At 38.6% G+C, this 19130-nt stretch overlaps 1 protein-coding gene across 3 annotated transcripts in view; it reads right to left on the bottom strand.

Moving 5' to 3' along the window:
• DCAF5 (DDB1 and CUL4 associated factor 5) overlaps positions 1–19130 on the bottom strand; it is a 70445-nt gene that overhangs the window by 13426 nt on the left and 37889 nt on the right. For all 3 annotated transcript variants that reach the window (XM_064658322.1, XM_064658323.1, XM_064658324.1), the window contains exon 7: positions 5079–5145. In XM_064658322.1, coding sequence (XP_064514392.1) covers positions 5079–5145 — 67 coding nt within the window. The remainder of the gene's footprint in view (positions 1–5078; positions 5146–19130) is intronic.

Here is a 19130-nt window from a genome sequence, read left to right as displayed (position 1 = left end):
GGATCAGGAATCTGACTCCAGCTCTGGCAGCAGTCAGAGGAACCGAAAGTTTCTCAGCAGCACAGGCAAAACTGACTTTGGTCACATTAAATATGGAGTGAGAACAGCAAGGGATGGCCAAGATCCCTTCTCCTCCCAGTATAGTAAAAGGAGACACAGTAGCACTACTTTCCATAAGAAAGCAGGTCCAACTCCATTGTTAGAGCTGGAGCTCCAACTGCTTCTTTTGTCATCTTTGAATATCCTCTTCACCTCCCAGGCCAGGTGAAAGGATCAGCATAGCCTTGCAGAGCTTTAGTGAAAGCACAGGGAGCAACTGGCTGACTTCAGCACCTGCCTCAGACAACATGCTCTTCTAAACAATCAATAACTTTGCCTGGCCTTTGCCTAGAACCAGCCCCACAGTGGTCTTGTACCTCTGTGGAGGTTCCAAAAGCCAAAGAGAAAAGTAATATTTAAACACGTAAAGACAATGCAGAAAGCTGTATGGTAGAGGCTATTTTTGGATGTATATTTTCTTCCTTCTTTTGTTGCTTCTAAATATCTGCCATATGTATCTACACCTTATCTATACCAATCCTCCCACTGTTGTTATCACCAGTACAGCTGAACAACAATATGAAAGCTAAGACAAAATTACTACAGAAATAAACTTTGGCATACCCTTTCCACTCTGTTCCCCTTCCTGGTCTGAGAGACACTGCTTTTTCAGTATGCTTAATTGCATAGGTCTCAATGCTTTTCACAATGTTATTGGAATGATGCAAATTACCCCCACCAATTATGCTTTCTGAACACAACAGAAATAAAGTAATTGAAATTATCATACAAACAATAGCTGTTTGTTTCTTGTTTGGTTGGGTTTTTTGTTTTGGTTTGTTTTTTATGTGGTTGGTTTTGGTTTTTTTTAACAGAGGTGTGAAAACTGCTTGCCTCTGCATTTCTTTTGTAATGGTAGCTGCAAACATGTTCAATACAATGAAGAGGAAGGATCTTTGGTACTATCAGATGGCTAGTCGCTAGGGACTAAAGCTTCTCTAGCCTCTCCCAGTGCTCAATGTTGCCTTCAGTTTTCTATTCCTAAATTATTAAGCATGCTAAGGCTGGTGAGATAATCATTCGAAGATGCTGAATCTTCTCCCACTTGTTCACAGCACTACAAAGCACCCAACATTGCCTTGTTTTCTGATAGATGCCATCTAGCCAGTACATTCCACAGATCTGTGGTATTATTACAATCCACATGACATGAAAACCAGTCTCAATTTCACTGAATACAAGAACCTTTTCTACAGTGCCCCACCACTTACTTCCTGTGTTAATTAAACAACTGTTCCATAGCACACTATGGTCAACTGACTGACCTGAAAAAAGAGACAAAATACCATCCTGAAAGTAAACCAGTTTAGATTCCAAGACCACACCTCAAAAAAAAAAATCAGATTTTTTAAAAAATACAAACCTTGTAGAGCATGGTCCCTATTGGGTCAGATGGCTTCCCTGCATCCCAACCCATGCATGTGTGCACATATATAAAATATCTCAAAAATAGATGAAGACGTTAAGAAACATTCTATTATTTGTTATTTGTCTTCACTTATCCACCGGGGACTTTGAGAACTTAAACTACAAGCTGTCTCCAATGAGATAATCCTGTTCAAATATTGTGAAAAGATCTATTGCTGAATTCTATTGCCTAAAGAAATGTCTGCATTTACAAAGACCAAGGGGGAGGAAACAAAAGGAAATAAAATTGCATCAGTTCTGCTGAAAATATGTGCAATTACTTTAGTAACCAGACCACAATGACAGGCCCTTTCTTGCTTGCAGTTACAGTCAAGGACAGAATTAAAAAGAGGTTTTGAAATGCAGATTGCTGTTCTGATTTAGTGACAGCCTGCTCACATAAACTGAGGGATCCCCAGTTGTCTTCTCAATCACAAATAAATATTGTATCCCTCACAGAGCATCTTGGAGCAATATTTCAAAAGCAAGAGACAAGCTCTGAGTTGCAGAGATGATTCAGAGTGGCGAGTGAGGAATGTAAACTCCATTTTGCAAAACACTTGGTCTACTAAGCCCTCTATTACCCCACAAGACATGTCAGGTTCTGCCTTTAACTGGGGTTTTTTACCTTGTTTATAGGAGTTACATTTAAATAATGCCTGAAGTGCTTATATGTTAACAGGCTTGCTGGGCAGGTCATGTAGGACTGATGTCTCTTCTCACTTACAACCTGCCTTGGAGTCAGGTAAAAGCTGTGGAAACTCAGGACTGCTTTTCTTCTGCCAGACTAATGTATTAACTTTGCTAGGAGGTGTCTCTGAAGAAAACTGGTACACTTTAAAGACGAAACTGGCTAAAAAATTCACCAAACATTTGGCAATTACTTCTGAAGTACAGTGGAAAGATGGATAGTACTTGGACAGAGAAGAAAGTGGAAAAATTAGCAAACTATTCCACCTTTAAGAAACCACAAAAGGTGGTAAAAAACCACCCAACCTTCTTGCATAGGAAATCCTGGCCTATTTAGAATAATCTAAGACTATGGAGAGAGACAGTCAGTAAAATTCTTCAATAGAATAGCTTTCTAAGCAATTTAGGAAATATCTTTTTTCGCAGACCTCCCTGCCCAAATTCTACTGGCAAAATACCAACACAGGTAACCATGTTCCTCCAACTTGAAATGTGTTTGCAGTTGTCTGACTGGTGTGATCCTTCACAATTTTCTTCATCTTTTGTGCACTAATGCTGCTAACCATTACATAGCTAGTACTTGGTGCACCTGTACTTAAGCAAAATAATTTATTTCAGAGTTATTGTTAAGAATGCAACTCTCTAAAAAGATAATATGTTTGTGAAAAGCTCACTATTTACAAATAACTGATACAGTTTAAGAGTTGTATCATAAATATTTATAGCAACACAATGTCTGAATTCAACTGGAAGACAGAAAGCAGTGAGATATTTTTGTTTAAAATACCAACAAATGGTACAGGACATTACATTACCCTGTCTAGTCTGTACACTATTTTAAGTGAAAGACCACATTCCACCCTCCCAGGTCACAGACCCTAAGGCACTCCTATTTTAGCTAGAACATAGGAACGAGGAGTTTTCCGCTGAAGCAAAAGCCTTCCAAAGTCTTCATATCCCTACAGCAAGACTCTTTATCTAAGAAGGAAGCACAGTGACATCTCTGTCTGACAATTATTCTAAACAGCAGGAGGAGATTTAAGAAAGTGCATTTCATCACGTTCAAAACAGGCACAGTCCTTCAAGAAGAGCTGAATGAAGAAAATAATAGCTTCAATAAGCCTATCACAGGTGATTTGGATGGCCAATGAGTTATTTGCCACGGAAGTGGAATCTTCAGGTCTAACAGAACAAAGCCCATTAGTTTTGCTAAATGTTTCAAAAAGAGAACTGCTCGAGTTACAAGACACTAAGACATACACCCTTCTACAACAGGATTTTCTCATCCATTAAGCAACAATGGAGGGCAACTGATATTTAGTAATTCATTTTGTAACTGAAATGTTGCAAATGTACTGACACCCTTCCTCAAGTTACAAGAATCAGAAACAAAAAAGCTGAACAAAACACATATGACATTGTTTTGTGGTAAATCACATATTAAACTGTAAATTGGTTTGATTAAAATGTATCAGCTATTTGTAAATTGCAACTTTTTTGGTAAGCATATATCTTTTTCACAGAGCTGCATCCTTAATAACAACTCTGAAATAGATAATTTTGCTTAAGTACAGGTGCAACAAGTACTAGATGCAACTCTGTGCCAAAGTCCCACTAAAAAGTTTGTAATTTGCAGCTGTCTGGGAAAAAGTTTTCAAGAGCATCACAGCTATATAAACACAAAATCTCAAATCCAGAATTTACAAAAGAAGTCCGGACAAGTATAGTGACATGGATAAAATGTAGTTCTATAGTCCACACAATAATCCTTAAGTAGCAGTAGAACAGTGAAGGCCAAGCTACTGGTATATTTAGCAGGACCATCTTCAGGACTTCTGGATTGCAATATGAAATGTTGGTTAAATAAACAACACCCCCAAAATTAGAATGGCACTTTCCTCAAAACTCTGTCATTAACCAAATCTTTTAGAGGCTAGTCATCCTCTCAGCTGTGGATTATACAGCTGTGATTAACAACCTTGAAAATGAAACAAAGTATTTTCATTTTACCTGTAACCCAGCTTGTAATTGTCTCTCACTAAAGCACTCAAGATCACAGGATAGCACTCAGTTGTACTTAATATCACTAAAATGTAGAGTTTAAACTGCCAGAGCCACTAAAAATAGAAATACTAGTACATTTTCGAAAGTCTTGACTCTTTCAATTAAGATTTAACACCCTTGTAAAAGAGCAGTGATTTGTTTCAACAGAAGAGAGATGCTGACGTTGTATGGCTTAGAGTGTCATACTGCCAAACTCTGCTAGACCACATCAAATTAAGCATTGACCCATTGTGGCATCAACAATACTACTGTTACATCTCCCACACATTGCTGCTTTTCTTTACTCCAACACCTCTCTCCTATACTTTCTTACAGGGCTGTGTTAATGCTACTTGCTTAGAATGTCTGCCCCAGCATGGGAACGGGTCAGAAGTGAGTTAAAAGAGACCATTTCCAACAGCTGAGAGCGCTCCTCCACTCAGAAAGTAAAAAAGCGTAACTCCTTTGCATTGGAAATCCTGGGAGGATTTTGGTGTAAGAGGAAAGAAAGGGAAGGAAGGCCAATGCACTGGAGCTATAAGGAGAACCCTGTGAACATTTTAGGCTGCAAGCTTCATTATGCAATGAATCATCATCATGTGAGAAGGAAAATAAACAGAAAATCATTACGATAAAACGTTCAAATGACGTTGGCCACTGTAACCCAGAGACTGGATTAGGCATTTGTAAACTCTCCCTTATCCAGCTTTCCACAGAATTACTCTAGATTCACAGGGTGAGTGAGAAAAGCAATTCTTTCCAAAAAACAAGCTAGTATTTGTCAGACACCTGCCCCTCTGCCCCACTCCTCCCACAAATTCTAAACCAACAAAACTTACCTGCTTCTGGATCTGGAGGAATCCTCCACATATACAAATTGAAGTCATCAGAGCCCGAAAGGATGTACTGTTAGGAACAAAAATAAAAGCAGCTTACTACAAAGTATCACCTGAATTATGTTATTCTACTATTGATCTAGTTTCTCCAAACCAAAAATGAGAAAAAAAGGATAATTTGCATCATTCTTTGCACATCACTGATCAACTTACCTTTAAATGGCGGTGAGGTACCAGCACAAAAATGTTGTATGTGTATAAATGGATCAAAATTTAAAAGCATACTTCACTAATGCCTACGGCCCAAAGTATATGTTTGCTTTGCTAAATAAGGCTATGAATTTTGGTTGGCTTTAATACAAGCATGTATAAATCACACTATCTTGCAGCCTGCAACTCTGGTCTTTTTTTAATGTTGAAGTATTTAATCCTTTTTTCTCATCTCCTGAACTACCAAGGAAAATGTCATGAAACATATACCTAAGAAGAGAGTATGTCCATTACACACAAGCACAACATGTCTGGCTCATCAACTCAGACCACCAAATGTCAGTCACTGAAGATAATCTTAAACACCAAACAAAACCAAAGCTAAATATTCACTGTCAGCAAGCCTCAAGTGATTTAAACCCCCCTCTCACATTTATCACACTATTAATTTTTTTCCTGGTCATAGTTACTCTGAAGAGATAAAAGGGTGCCCTTTTCAACAGTGCATGAATGATAGGCAATCTCTTTATTGTGCAGAACTTCAGGCAATATGCAATTTTAAGTAGCTTCATACACTACAAACATGGAATGGAATGACAGGTGACATTTGACATGGTAAAAAGCTTATGCCTCTCAGTTCTGAGAGGCCACAAACTGTGCCTTGTCTACATATACTTACCCTCCAATAAATGACAGGGAGTACAGTTTATTTTTCTCCCAAATTAGAGATGAGATGACATGGTAGGACCTAAAGCAGATTCCAGTTCCAGTTATACTGGTGTAGACACTGTAAATCTTTAGCTCTCACCTGACTTCAGGCTGCTGCTTAATCAATACAGTCAAGAAGCTGGATTTTTCATTTTATTATTGTCATTACGTTAGAGGGAAGGGAGAAAAAGAAAGTCATGGAGCAGATTTGTCCCTTTTCTAACCTTTGATATGAAACAAGTTCTGTTTTGCTTGGCAAAAATATAACTGGTTTCTGCCTTTCATTCACCAGGGATACATAAAATCATCAGGCAAACTAACATCAAGAAGTGAGAAGACAAGTCCTGGAATAGCACAGGACTGAGAAGCAAAAAATATATGCTAACACTGAGAAAATGGCTATAAATTTGCCATATTCTGTTTGCAATACTAATTACATTAGTGCAGTGTTTGGATGTTTTCAGTCACAAAAATGCAGTAACCAACCACTAAACCCCTTCTCTGGTTTCCTACTATCATAATCCAACCATTCTTTTTTCTCTCATTTTTAAGGATGCAGGATGTGAGTAAGCTCTTATGAATGCAATTCTGCTCATTTGCTGACAGGTAAGAGGCACTGATCAAACAAAAGGTCCTTTAAAAGCTTGTGCACACTAGTTCAGCATCACTCATGAATCCATACTTTCCAAGCCAGAAAGTTATTTCTACAAGTTCAAGCACTTAGGCAGTTTACCTTGCCAAACTGACCTGACGGTGCCAGGAATTTGTGCTTCCCCTTTCATTTGACTGCTCATAAATGTTAGCCCACAGCAGCCTGAGTCACTGTGCCAAAACTCCACATATTAGGGCTCATACAGGAAAGCTCCCAACAACGAGACAGAAAACATCTCTAATACGTTTTGTTAGAGAAGAAATGCTATGTGGAAAAAAAAGTCTCATTTATACAGAGACGCCAATTGTTACTACTTATTACCAAATTGTGTTGTTGAAGCAGCAACCAGTTTGCCAAAGACATATGATGAAAAACAGAGGCTTCTAACTAAAACACCTAGAAAGCTCAGTAGCTTGGATTTATGACCATGGCACCTTTTTTTCCCCCTCCCCCAAACCAAACAAGTTCAAACAACTCCTCAATATGAGAGTAATTTAGCACTTTACTTCATAAACCAAACAAACCAACAATGACAGGGCCCCAAAGTGACAGATTTCAGATATCCTGCACCAGACACACAACACAGAAAAAACACATGTACATGCAGGGAAGGGAGTGTCTGTGAGGTTTCTTCAAATCTGCTTCCAAAATTATTTGCAGAGGAACACACTATTGTGCAGGAAATCTGGTGTATCACTGGCCACTGAACAAGAATATACTAGCTGCAAAGACCACTGATCCCAGTATATTCTGTCTTGCTTCAGAGATAGCAAAATTTAGAGTGCCTTTGCAGTGATCTGGACTAACGGCAATCTGATGCACTATTAAGAATGTAAACAGGAGGTCAAGACAAGCGATTATTCCCCTCACCTGGCACTTTTGAAGCCACAGCTGAGGTATTGTATCTGGCTTGGGTCTCTTAATACAAGAGTGACACTAACAAATCAGAGTGGACAAGAGGGCTGCTGCTGCTGAAGGCATGTGACCTGCAAGGAAAACCTAAGGGGAACTGGTCTTTTTTAGCCAGAAGAAGAGAAAGGGAAGGGACAGAGTGAACCTCAACAGTTTTTCTCTTGGAAGGAATACTGAGCAGCCAGCCTCCTCTTAGAGGCATGCAGTGGACACTCAAGAAGAAACAGTCACAAGCCACAGCAAGAGAAATTCCAGCTAAGCACAAAGGAACAGCATGTTCAGGAGGAGTATAACAAACACTGCAACTTAGCCCTAGGAAGGTGGTGAATCTTTACTCATGCAAATCCAAAATTTACCTGAACAATTCCCTGAGCAACCTGACCTAACTTTCAAGATGCTCTCCAGCAGTCAGGTGATCTCCAGAGCTCTCTTCTGACTAATTTTTTTCAAAGATTGCTGGAGTAAAAAGGGAAATAATTGTCTTAGTGGACTGAAGTTGGGTTTTGGGTTACGGGGGAGAGGAAAGAGGAAGGGAGAAGTGGGCAGTGACAGGAAAATGCCCACCTGAAACCTCTACACTCCATCAGATATCACAGCTTCACGAAAACACCAATGGGAACACAAACACAGGCCACAGAGACAGAGGCAAAAACTGCAGTTCAGCACAAAGTCTTGCATAAATTAAAGTGATCACAATCGGGGGAATTTAAAGAAAGAAATTTACAAAATGCCTAAAATAGGTCGCAAAATCATAGAATGGCTGAGGCCGGAAAGGACCTTCGGAGGTCATCTAGTCCAATCTCCCTGCTCAAGCAGGCCTATCTAGAGCTGATTTCTCAGGATTGTGTCCAGATGGCTCTAGTATCTCCAATGGCAGAGATATTCAATCAAACTATCTCAAACTGAGATAGTTCATACCTACTTAAAAGGACCATGAAGTCCTTCACTTCATTATCATTTCCAAGCCTAATGACATTTGCAACAATCAAACACACTTGGCTAAAGTATTCTGGAGCGAACTAAGAGAAAAATAAGTAGGAATGAATAAAACATCTGCAATGCAATTATATTCAGTCCTAGAACAAGCTCAGCTCGGGACCTGAGCTCTTCTGGAAAAGTACTTATGGCTTTAATCTTGACACTGAGACACCAATCAGTTTGTGTGAAAAGCATCAATTGATAAAGTAATCTACATGAGTTTGATGTTGTAAGCAATGGCCTGCAAGTAGCAAACTTTTTATATATACTTAAATTTTATTTTGATGTTAGTTCTGACAATGAGTACCAGAAATTGATCATATTCCACAAAATGTTCAACTATTTTGTATCCCTGTGATTCCACTGCCACCATGGTAGCAGCCAGCATTGTTTTCTGCTCTCTTTCCCTGTTAGGATACCTCTAGGGTACATGTTTTCCTGCTGTTCTCACAATATAGAATTGAATCCCCAAATGCATTCCTTTTCTGGTGGTCCTTTTCTGTAAGACTAAGGGATGCGGGTCTGAGAAGTAGAAAGCGACTTTTCGGACCAAGACCAAGAGACTGCCAGAAGACCAACCTCATGACTGCAGCTACTGCAAGAACAATTTGCCACAAGAAGCTTTGAGAGCAGACACCCAAGCTGCTAAATTCAAAAACATGCCTCTTCCATGACATTTGAAAAAGAAACTCAATTCCAATTAGTACTCTCTGCACAAGACAATGGGAACATAAGGCCTCTGGAGAGTACAGCTGGCTTGATGTCACTAGGACATTTACATGACCATTTGTGAAAATTTTTCTTTGATGCATTTATTATTAATATAACAATAAGCCAATAGTTCTCCTCACTATTTCGAAGCTGGAGAATAAGGATTAAGAAAACGAAAAAGCCAGTCCCTAGTGCTAGAAAAGTCAAAAGAAATAATTACTATGAAGTGCACCAAACCATAGTTAATAAGGCTGAAATCCTGAGAGAATGGAAGGATTTGTAAAGGAAGGAAAAGAAAGAAAAGAAAAAGAAAGGGTTGGGGTGGGATAGATGAAAGAATGTCATACTGCATAGACTCCACCTTAATCATGAACAATGATTTTTGGTCCTGAGGGGATGTTGAAAACATAAGTCATAGCAGAGTACCTTCAATTCCCTCACTTTCAGAACAAAAGCCCAGATAATTAAATCACAGAGGCAAGCCAGGGGGAGACAAAAACATGTGCATTCACAGTTACACCTAAATGGGTGAGACAGCAAGCACTCTCCTCCTCCCACCCTCCCTCCTAAAGACAAGCTCCAAGCAGAAAATAACGTCAAGAACCACTGCAGTGCTGAATTAAGAATCAGACCAGACACTGTGCGAGGAGCTCAAATGTCTGGAGGGGACAGAATCAACATTAAACCCACATGTTTCATTGTCAGCATTTTTGCTGCTGTATCTGACCAGGACTTTTGAAATCAACATTTACAATATTCATATGTACATGAGATTAGACAGAAAAAACACTTGCTGTTAATATTGGAGTTTTTTTAGAAGGGCAGAATCAGCTTCTATGTCTAGCTGTTAGCAACAATGACAGGAAAAGGTTTCCAGATGACTATGAGCTGCTGATTCAGAAGTTTGCCTTAGAAGGAAGAAAACTCTCAGGCCTGATTAGAATCTGCTGCTGGGAGAAAACACAAATTAAGTCTGAGTTTCAAGTACGCATGAAATGCTTAAAATGAACTACCATCAGGAATCTGAGAGAGTTATATTGGACTAGCGCTCCCCACTCATTCCACTGTAACTCTTCTCATTTTTTCTCTCCCCAAGGAAATCACAGCAGTTGATATAAATAAATGGAGATTTAATCTGCTGCTACAGTCTTGTAATAGTAGCATTAGCATTGCATTTTGCAGAGTACCACCACTCTGGAGAATTTCCTTTTTGTTCTCAGCACTGCCAGTTTGAAAGCTTTCAACATCCCATAAGCTACATCTCCTCAGGAGCTACTGAATGGATTATTTCAATAAAATTGTATCTAAATCAAACCTTATTTTACTTTGGAACATCCACATTCCCTGCTTCCATAAAATGTCCTATTACTTACGACATATATCAGAGAGATTTTCGAGCTTTTGGCCCTAGATAAGGGACTAACAGATATGGATCATTTTTCCAAAAGTATCAGCAAGTCTCTTGAATGGCCCTACTAATGTAGGGGAGAATAAGAAGAATGTAGGAGACTTTGTCTTAAATGCACAAACTATAAAGCACCATCACCATATAATTTTAAATGGATGCACAAGACCATGGGTAATGGCACAGAAATTATCACCATTTAAAAAGTGATTGTTGCTAAGTTACTAACAGTAAAATGCTTGTTAGAGAGACTCAAATCCCATGCTGCTTTTTACAGCTTTGAAAGAGACTCAATTCCCACTCACTTGAGCATGTCTGTCCTTTACTGAGAGGGGCCAATGAAACATGGGGCAGAACAGATCAGAACAGGCAAATTTTTTCTCAGGCTTTTAGTGAGCCATCCCTTATCTTCTTCAAGTAAAAAGCTACATGCTGGGGAAGAAGCACAGAAGTATCCAAATTTGAAACGGGTATGCTGCTATGCACATATCCTTTAAGAGGCAGGATGTACAGGCCCTCCATATATTACCTGTAACATAATATAACTCAGAGGTGGGGTGTAGGCTTTTGGTTCTTTTCCTACGACAACAGATAAAGAATCTGGTTTAGTGGCAGTCTGCTAAGCTCAGGTATTAATTCCTCTAGATCACATGAGATGAGCTGCCTTGCACATCACCTCTGTGGTGGGATATACACTGATACTCATTGAGGAAACCACAGTTTGACATGAAGCACCACTGAAGTCTGAAAAATATTGTTTGTCCAAAAGAGATTGAAATTCATAGCAACCAGCACTTTGGAAAAGGAATCAATTTACATGAAGAATATAAAAACTGTGTATTTTTCCAAGGAGGAAAGGTTTCCTAAGTAAACAGGGCTTATGGTATTTTGTTCTTTGTGGCAACTCTCCGTCTCCAAGAACTTTTAAGCCTAATGGCCAATTTCAAATCTGATAGAGGACCTGAGGATTTCAGAATTATGGACTGTTCAGAAATATTCTTTTGCAAAAGGGCAGCCATCACATAGAAGGGAGAGAGATGCGCTGTGATTAGCCACTGAGAAAAAAGCAGTACCATAGTTACACTCCACTAACTAAACATCAGGAAACCCAGATGTGAACTCATCTTTGAACCCAGCAAAGTCTCAGTGATATCATGACAATCTGCTTCTCATGGAACTATTCCAAGAGGGATAAGCAAGCTGTAAATAAAAAAAAGCAAAAATCAAGAAAGGTCTCCTTACATATACATGTATAGTTACATGTGTTTGCATATATATATATATATCACAACCATGAACACAGGTCTTGCTATACAATACATACTTTACATAAAAAGTGTTTGACAAAACACGACCAAATTTTTTTTTTTATAGCTGCTTCTGGACCTTTTGTGGTGTCAAGACTGCTCTACGCATCTTCCTTAAAAATGAGACTTCCCTTGTTATTTTTTCCATGTTAAAAAAAGGCTGATAAATTAACCGTTTGATCATAATTTAGTGTTAAGTCTACATTTCCTGCAAGTAGAAAACCCACAGATTTGTTTTCAATTCATCTTTCTATTGCTAGAGTACCCACTAACCAGAGGGGAAATAAGGTAAGGACATAACTGTGGAGGAGAAAAAGACTATTTCCTCTTTAAAAAGCATCAAGAAACAAACAAGCAAGAAAAGAGCAAGACCATACAGCTTGTTTGAGGAACTCAAGAAAAAACCAAAATCCCCCACAGAACAAAGCACTCCTTTTCTTAAACAATTAAGAAATAAACAAGAATTAGTCAGGTATTTCCATCTCTTTGCCATTCCTGATCTTTCTGTCAGGCTGGTACCTTTATGTTGATCAATTCACGTTTTTAGTATGGAGTTCTCACTGAGAATAGCTTGAAAATCTGCTCTAACGACCATTGCTGACCTCCTCCATAGGTATGTTCCCATGTACAAGCCTTGTGCCAGCATAGGAGTCCCTGACAGAGCAGGGGTCTGATTCAGTAGCTGCAACAGTAAAACCCCATACAAATTGCCACGAGTCATTCAATATAGTATTCTCACTATGTATTTCAGCCAGATTCTGGCTGAAATAGGGGTCAGATGAGTGCGAGTACAGACCAAGGAAAGTACAGGGCCTCTCCTCTCAATAGTATACTGCCTTCTTTGTACCCTCAGACTGCAACTGCAGTCAGAGTGGCTGCCTCTTCTCCTTGTAGCAGCTCTCACTGTTACCAACTAAGAAGTTCTCTCCGAGACAGTTAACCAGGGTGTTCGGCTAGGAGGACAAAGTAAAGAGCAGTCACCCCTTCAGGCTACTAACCTCTAATTCCTATCTTTCAAATCAAAAAACTAAAATAGGAAGAGAAATAACTGAGAAAGGTCTCTTTGAAATGTGTTTTCGAATACTCATGGCTAAGAAAATAATTCACCAACAAGAAAGGATATCTACGCAAGCTTTTATCTTCTGCTTTATAATAACTTCTGGGATGCAAATGATGTCTTTTTTTTCAATTTAAATTTTTTTCTTTAAATTTAATAAATTTAAAGAGGGCTCACAAAATTGTGATATTAAGAAATACATTTGCTTTGAAACCATGTCTTTTTTCATACTATCCAAGACAGCAGTTTGCAACCTCCACTGTTTGAAATGGTTTTTCAGGAAAGCCGGAACTGGCACAAAGAAGAGCTTAAAAGTTTTCCAAATGAGTCTGAAAATCAAACAGGTATATCCAAAGGCTTTTTTACAACAGACGTTTTGCTCCTCAGTAAGAAGCATGCCTGTAAAAGCTGTGACACAGCAGACTGGAGAAGTACAAATTGCTTCTAGTACATAAAATTCAAAGCCAAAAATTTGTATTCCCACTCCCTAAATCCCTAATCTTATAAGCAGCCAACTCTGTGTGGGGCAGTTTTAAAAGCTTACAGAACCATCATTGGGAACAATCCATCAACATTTTTACAGCTGCCTTTTTGCCATGCAGAAAGGCCACCACGGTAATTTTATTAATGAAAGAAAGCAACCTAGAAATCCTTACTGAGGATTCCTATGGCAGGGAAAATATTCCTATCACATTCCAAAGAGAGTAACCCGTTTATCTGAGCATATGAAGGAGACTCTTCTGTACATGGCTGAAACTGCATATACCCCAATTGCTCTCTTCTGTCTTCTGCAGACATCTGCTACTTTACTTTTTCAAATATACATTAAATCAAATATTAGTCAAAATCCTCCAGAATTCATAGTTGCTTTTTCAGTGTCTACTAAAGGTCTACTTTTAACAGCTCAACAAGAAGAGCACCCATTGTGTGTCATTTTTAGCAGTGCATTCCTGCTCACTCACCTTCCCTCCCTCTCCCCAGTTGTGTAAGAGGTGCTACTAAACTGCAGATCTCCTGTGACTAGGAGGAACACGTAGCCTGCAAAAGTCAAAGTCTCCTGAATCAGAGTTCCATTCCACCAGAATTCAGCTTCAGTATGGGTCCTTTTGGACTTGTGCATTACTGTCTACATGTCTAAAAACCTCTGTCAAGGTCTACAGGGCTGCAGAAGAGAATGGAAACAGGAAATAGGGCTGGGAGGATGCACCAGGAATGGGAGAAGAGGCAATCAGAATAATAAGGGTTAAAAAAAATTCATAGCACCTTCTGTCAAGACCTTGATTCTGGAGAGACATTTTCAGTATGACTACCCCATGTCGATTACCAAAAATAATGGGGAAGAAATTACTACATAATTTCACAGCCAAATAAATCTCATGTATGCATTGTATATGTATGCAATGTTATGTATATAGCTGAGATTTAAACTGCTGTTTAGATGAAGCAAAAAGCAAAATACAATCTCAATAGTAATTCTTGGAAGAAACCAAATTTAAGACAGAGTAAGACACTGATTTTCTTTCTATCCAAGCACAGCAACATATTTGCACATCAAGCGCTTTTCATATTTTAAGAAATGCTGACTGCAATAAGCTACTGTTCATTAAGAAGTCTTCTGTGCACAGGAAGCCCACAATACATTCTCTAAAAGAATAATTCCCTTTCTTCTTTTTAGTTCTTAAATCTAGACATTGGTAAGCACTACCTCCCGAGATAAAAGACCTTTAATTTAGATGACACAAAGTACACCACTGAAGAAAAGTTCTATTTCTTTACAAAGGCAATATACCACGATACAAGACCACTGGCACCTATACAGCTAACCTTGTTCTTGGAAGAGTTACATTCATGTAATAATTCTGTCCTGTGATAAACTGCCTTGTCCCTAACCAGGGCTATTTAGAACACAGATTTCAACATAATGAAGGCTGTAACTTTATAGGGAGTTGGAGGAGTCTTGCAGTACCATGAGCAGTGCATTCCTGAAACTCTCCTATACCAGTGTAATGTCAACAGAAAAGGCTGAGTGGTGATGTAATGTCTGAGGGCATGCCAGAGTCAAGCCACTTTTTGTTGGATTCACAGGGTACAAGTTATTTCTCCCCACCCCCTCTCTTTTAAAGCAGGCAATAGGCAGTTGATTTTACAACCACAAGTGTTATAGAGCCTCATATTATCTACATGGGCAAAAAAAGGAATGAGCAGACAGCATTCATCATTGTGACACAGGCAACAATTCTTGAGCAAGAAAAGCTTTTGGTCTATTTTAGTTTGGAGGGTGATTGTGTTTTGTGGGTTTTTTTCTTGGCCTGTTTTTGCTGCTGCCCATCACTATGGCCTCTGAGCCTCCTCCACTTAAAAATGCATTTGGGTACCTGACGCCCTTCAATACTTTCTGTATCCTCAGATACAAGAAGATATTTTCTATACCAGTCTAGCAATTAAAAATCCTTAGCATTTAATCAACATTTCCCAAATTCTAATGCTGACAAAAAGAATAGAAACTCGCCCAGCACCCTAGCATGACTTGAGATTCTCACATATTTAATATTTGTATTTAATCAAACCCTTGTGCACATTAGGGTAAAGTCGTGCACATTAGGGTTAAGTCAGTGGGACTAAGATGCATAAATAAACTGCTTTTAAAATTCTGGACCTGGATGCTCATACCAGAAGGAGGGATAAATTACAGTCTCACACAAATCTCTGCGGCCAACAAAGACAGTGGGAAGCTGAGAGTCATGCTTGATCCATCTAGCCTACATTACCCTTCCTCCCTTCCACAGCTGTATGACTCAAGTGAGCTCCTGGACAATGCAAATGCCATACAATTTTGAACCTGTTTATCTACCACCATCAGAGCTCACCTTCAAAGAATAAAAAAAATCGGTTTCAAGTGAATGAGGTCATTACACTAGTGACATAGACAAAAGAGAGAGTTTGAGGGAAGCAAATGAAGGCAGTCATAAGTGGGTGCAAATAAAACACCAGTTAAACAGTGCCTCATAGGCTTTGTTTCTCTTTGGGAGAAAAAAGAAAAGTATGGCTTTGGCATTCTTAGGAAAAGTGCTCATATATACTGTTCATTGATTTTCAAATGAGGTTCACAAGGACTAGGACAATAATGCTTTTGGAGGAAAATGATAGTTTGCAAGGCCACAAAAAGAAACAAAGCTGTTCATTCTTTAAGACCCCTGTCACTCAGTTTGTGTCCCAAAATACCTCAAAACCATATAAGCACTTCAGAAGGCTTCTTCTAAACTTAAAAAACCAAGAAGATCATTGGCGTTACCAAGTGAATCTTTCTGTGTTTTGTACCATAAAGCATTACTGGTATATAATTTTTTGCTAAGAGATTTCAATCCACTTGCATCAGAGATGCTCCAATAAAAGGAGATGGTATACAGCTTACTGCACACCTTCCCTCTAGAGTAACAAGTTGGGAGTTCTGGATCCAAGTCCTGTTGAGCACCTGTCACAATCTGCGAGCACTAAAAAAGTGATACTGAAAAGATTAGTATAGAGTCTAACTGCCATCAACAGACAAAACAATCAATCTGTTCCTCAACTAGTAGTCTGTGCTTTATTTATGCAAAGAAATTGTATTAATTTAACACACGTACCTTTTCAAAGTAAGAGTAACACATCTGATCATTATGGGAACTTAAGTATTCCGTTTCTTAAGATAAAAGGGTGATCTCCAAGACAACTCTTATGTTGTGAGCTTGCAGTTCAAAATCTGCTCATTTCTGCCATACCAGAATCCAACAGCTCCATGTGCAACATGGTGTTATTTACAAAGGCTCACCCAAAACTAAGAGTTATAGGTTTTTAAACCATGATGGTCATGATTTATGAGAAAACTTCCTTTGAGTAAACCATTTTCTATGCACAAACTTCAGAGAAGTATTAACAAAGCTTGTAGTTCTATGAGGAATTGAGTCTCACAAAGCTTAAAGGCCATCTCTCCACCTCTCACCCACCATCTGATCCCTTCCTTATATCACATTCAAATGCTCTGAGCCCCCTGAGTGTCAATACAAGTCATTAACCCAGAAAAAGAAGTAAGTGCTGCTGCAAAGTTAGGAAGTTGTATCAGTAAAAGGTCTTACATCACCTCTACTGGATGAAAGGCCTCTCCCTCTAAACAGTTGTTTTTTTTTTCCAATGCAACTGCATTCTAAGCACTGCTGAGTTAAGGACATCCCTTCCTCATTAGAGTTAAAGTATAGAATAGAAATGCAAAATTATCAGATGAACTACCTGTGCAGACAACACATAATAGTGAATACATAATTTTGAACACAGGAGAGTCACATTTTTAAATTACTAGGTTCTGTGTAAAGGGTTAAAACCTAATTAGTTAAGACAACTTAAAAGAGAAAAAAATATTAACTCAGCAGTTTAATAAAGATGAAAAATCGAAGACAGGGAACATCAGAGGTGCGATGTGAAAAAATTGCTGAAGAAGCCTTCCTACCACAAGTGCCACTCACAATTTGAAAACAAACTTCTTATCCTTAGATCATTTAAAATAAGCCTTCACCCACACAAAGTTTTGATCCCACAAGGAAATACAAGCAAGGAATTCTATGGAGCTTACTTTGCATGGATCTCAAATAAAAGACATTTTTTATTAAGGCATAGGACATCAATAGCAAAAGGGAGAGCAGACTAGAACCAGATTAAATTGGATACAGATTTATTTCTTCTTTTGATGAATTCTGATTTGCAGGGGTGAAGACTCATATACATTGTGCAAAAGCATACTAGTTGTATAGAAGAGCAAAACTCAAAAAATATTGCAATTTTTTTATTCATCTTTTCTATCTTATAGTCGGTTCCAACTCTTACCTTCTTTTCTCGATACACCTGGAATTGGAACTGGGTTCTCTGTAAAAGGCAGTCCTTAAGGACTATCCATAGTGCTGACAATCTTAGTCACTGAATTTGAACATTACTGGACAGTTCTAGACACATGGAGTTGAAGCATGTGTGCCATTTTCTGACTTCATTATCTTTTTTCCTTCCTTAGAAGAGGACTATGAGCCTGTGTCTAAATGTCAAATTCCACATCTCTCTAACATTCCCTATTAAACTTCATCTTCCCTATTAGCTTCACATAGCTTTATAAGACAATATAAATGTCTTTTGCTCTGATTTACAACTCATTAGCAGCATTATGTGCTGCTACTTATCTGAACAGAAAGTCAGTCAAGCCACCAGAATACCAAGTTTTTTAAAAATGCAGGCTCCTGAAGTATTGCATCAACCTGGTGCAGAACAGATATGTTCTTCCTGTTAAAATAACACCATACCCATAAGAAAATGGCTCATAAAGCAGAGGGCTTTATGAGCCCTCTAGGGCTTTTATCTACATCTTCAGTAGCAGATGAGAAGCTAAACTATACATCAGAGTGTACACAGGTCTACACTGAGTTCCAGAGGAGAAGAATAATGAACCACAAATTGTCAGTGGTTTCCTTCTTAAACAATACAAGTGTTTTCCCATTCTTTATAGTAAACCATTAATTTTTTCTAAAGATGGTTTCGTTATCACATTTTCACACTCCTGTCGAAAACTATGCACAACTCAGAAACATTGCTCAAGTTCAGAGACGTAAATGTATTTCCTACTTGCAATCTGAAAGAAGCTCAACTCTGCCTCCTGCAGCAGCAGCAATAGAATTAATGATCAAATTCTGACTGCAGGAATTTTGCTGATGACAGCAAAGAAATTGTTGGATCATAGTTCTATACTATCATGGCTTGAAAATATATTTTTTGTCCTTACACAGTGTTAGTGGTTATTAGATATACAACTGTCCAAAGACAATACTGGGCTCTAGAATCATATGAATTGCTGTTAGCCACTTTATATGTGACCTATTTCTCTGTGATTAGTAGTAGGGACAAAGTCCTGCTTCAGTAAAGCAACAGACTATTCCTTCCTAAGCACCTGCCATCATCACTTACAGAACACTGAGCTACGAAGACCTATCCTACCTGATCCAGTAGTACAGTATTAAAAGAGAAACACTGTAATTTGAAATAAGATTCAATAACTCTATATATCCACAATATTTACATTCTGTGGCATTGCCTCTACTGCACT

Source organism: Pseudopipra pipra, chromosome 6 (genome assembly GCF_036250125.1).
Source record: "Pseudopipra pipra isolate bDixPip1 chromosome 6, bDixPip1.hap1, whole genome shotgun sequence".
NCBI lineage: Eukaryota > Metazoa > Chordata > Aves > Passeriformes > Pipridae > Pseudopipra > Pseudopipra pipra.
The sequence above is the reverse complement of the archived record's forward strand: the minus strand, read 5'-3'. Positions and strand labels throughout refer to the sequence as shown.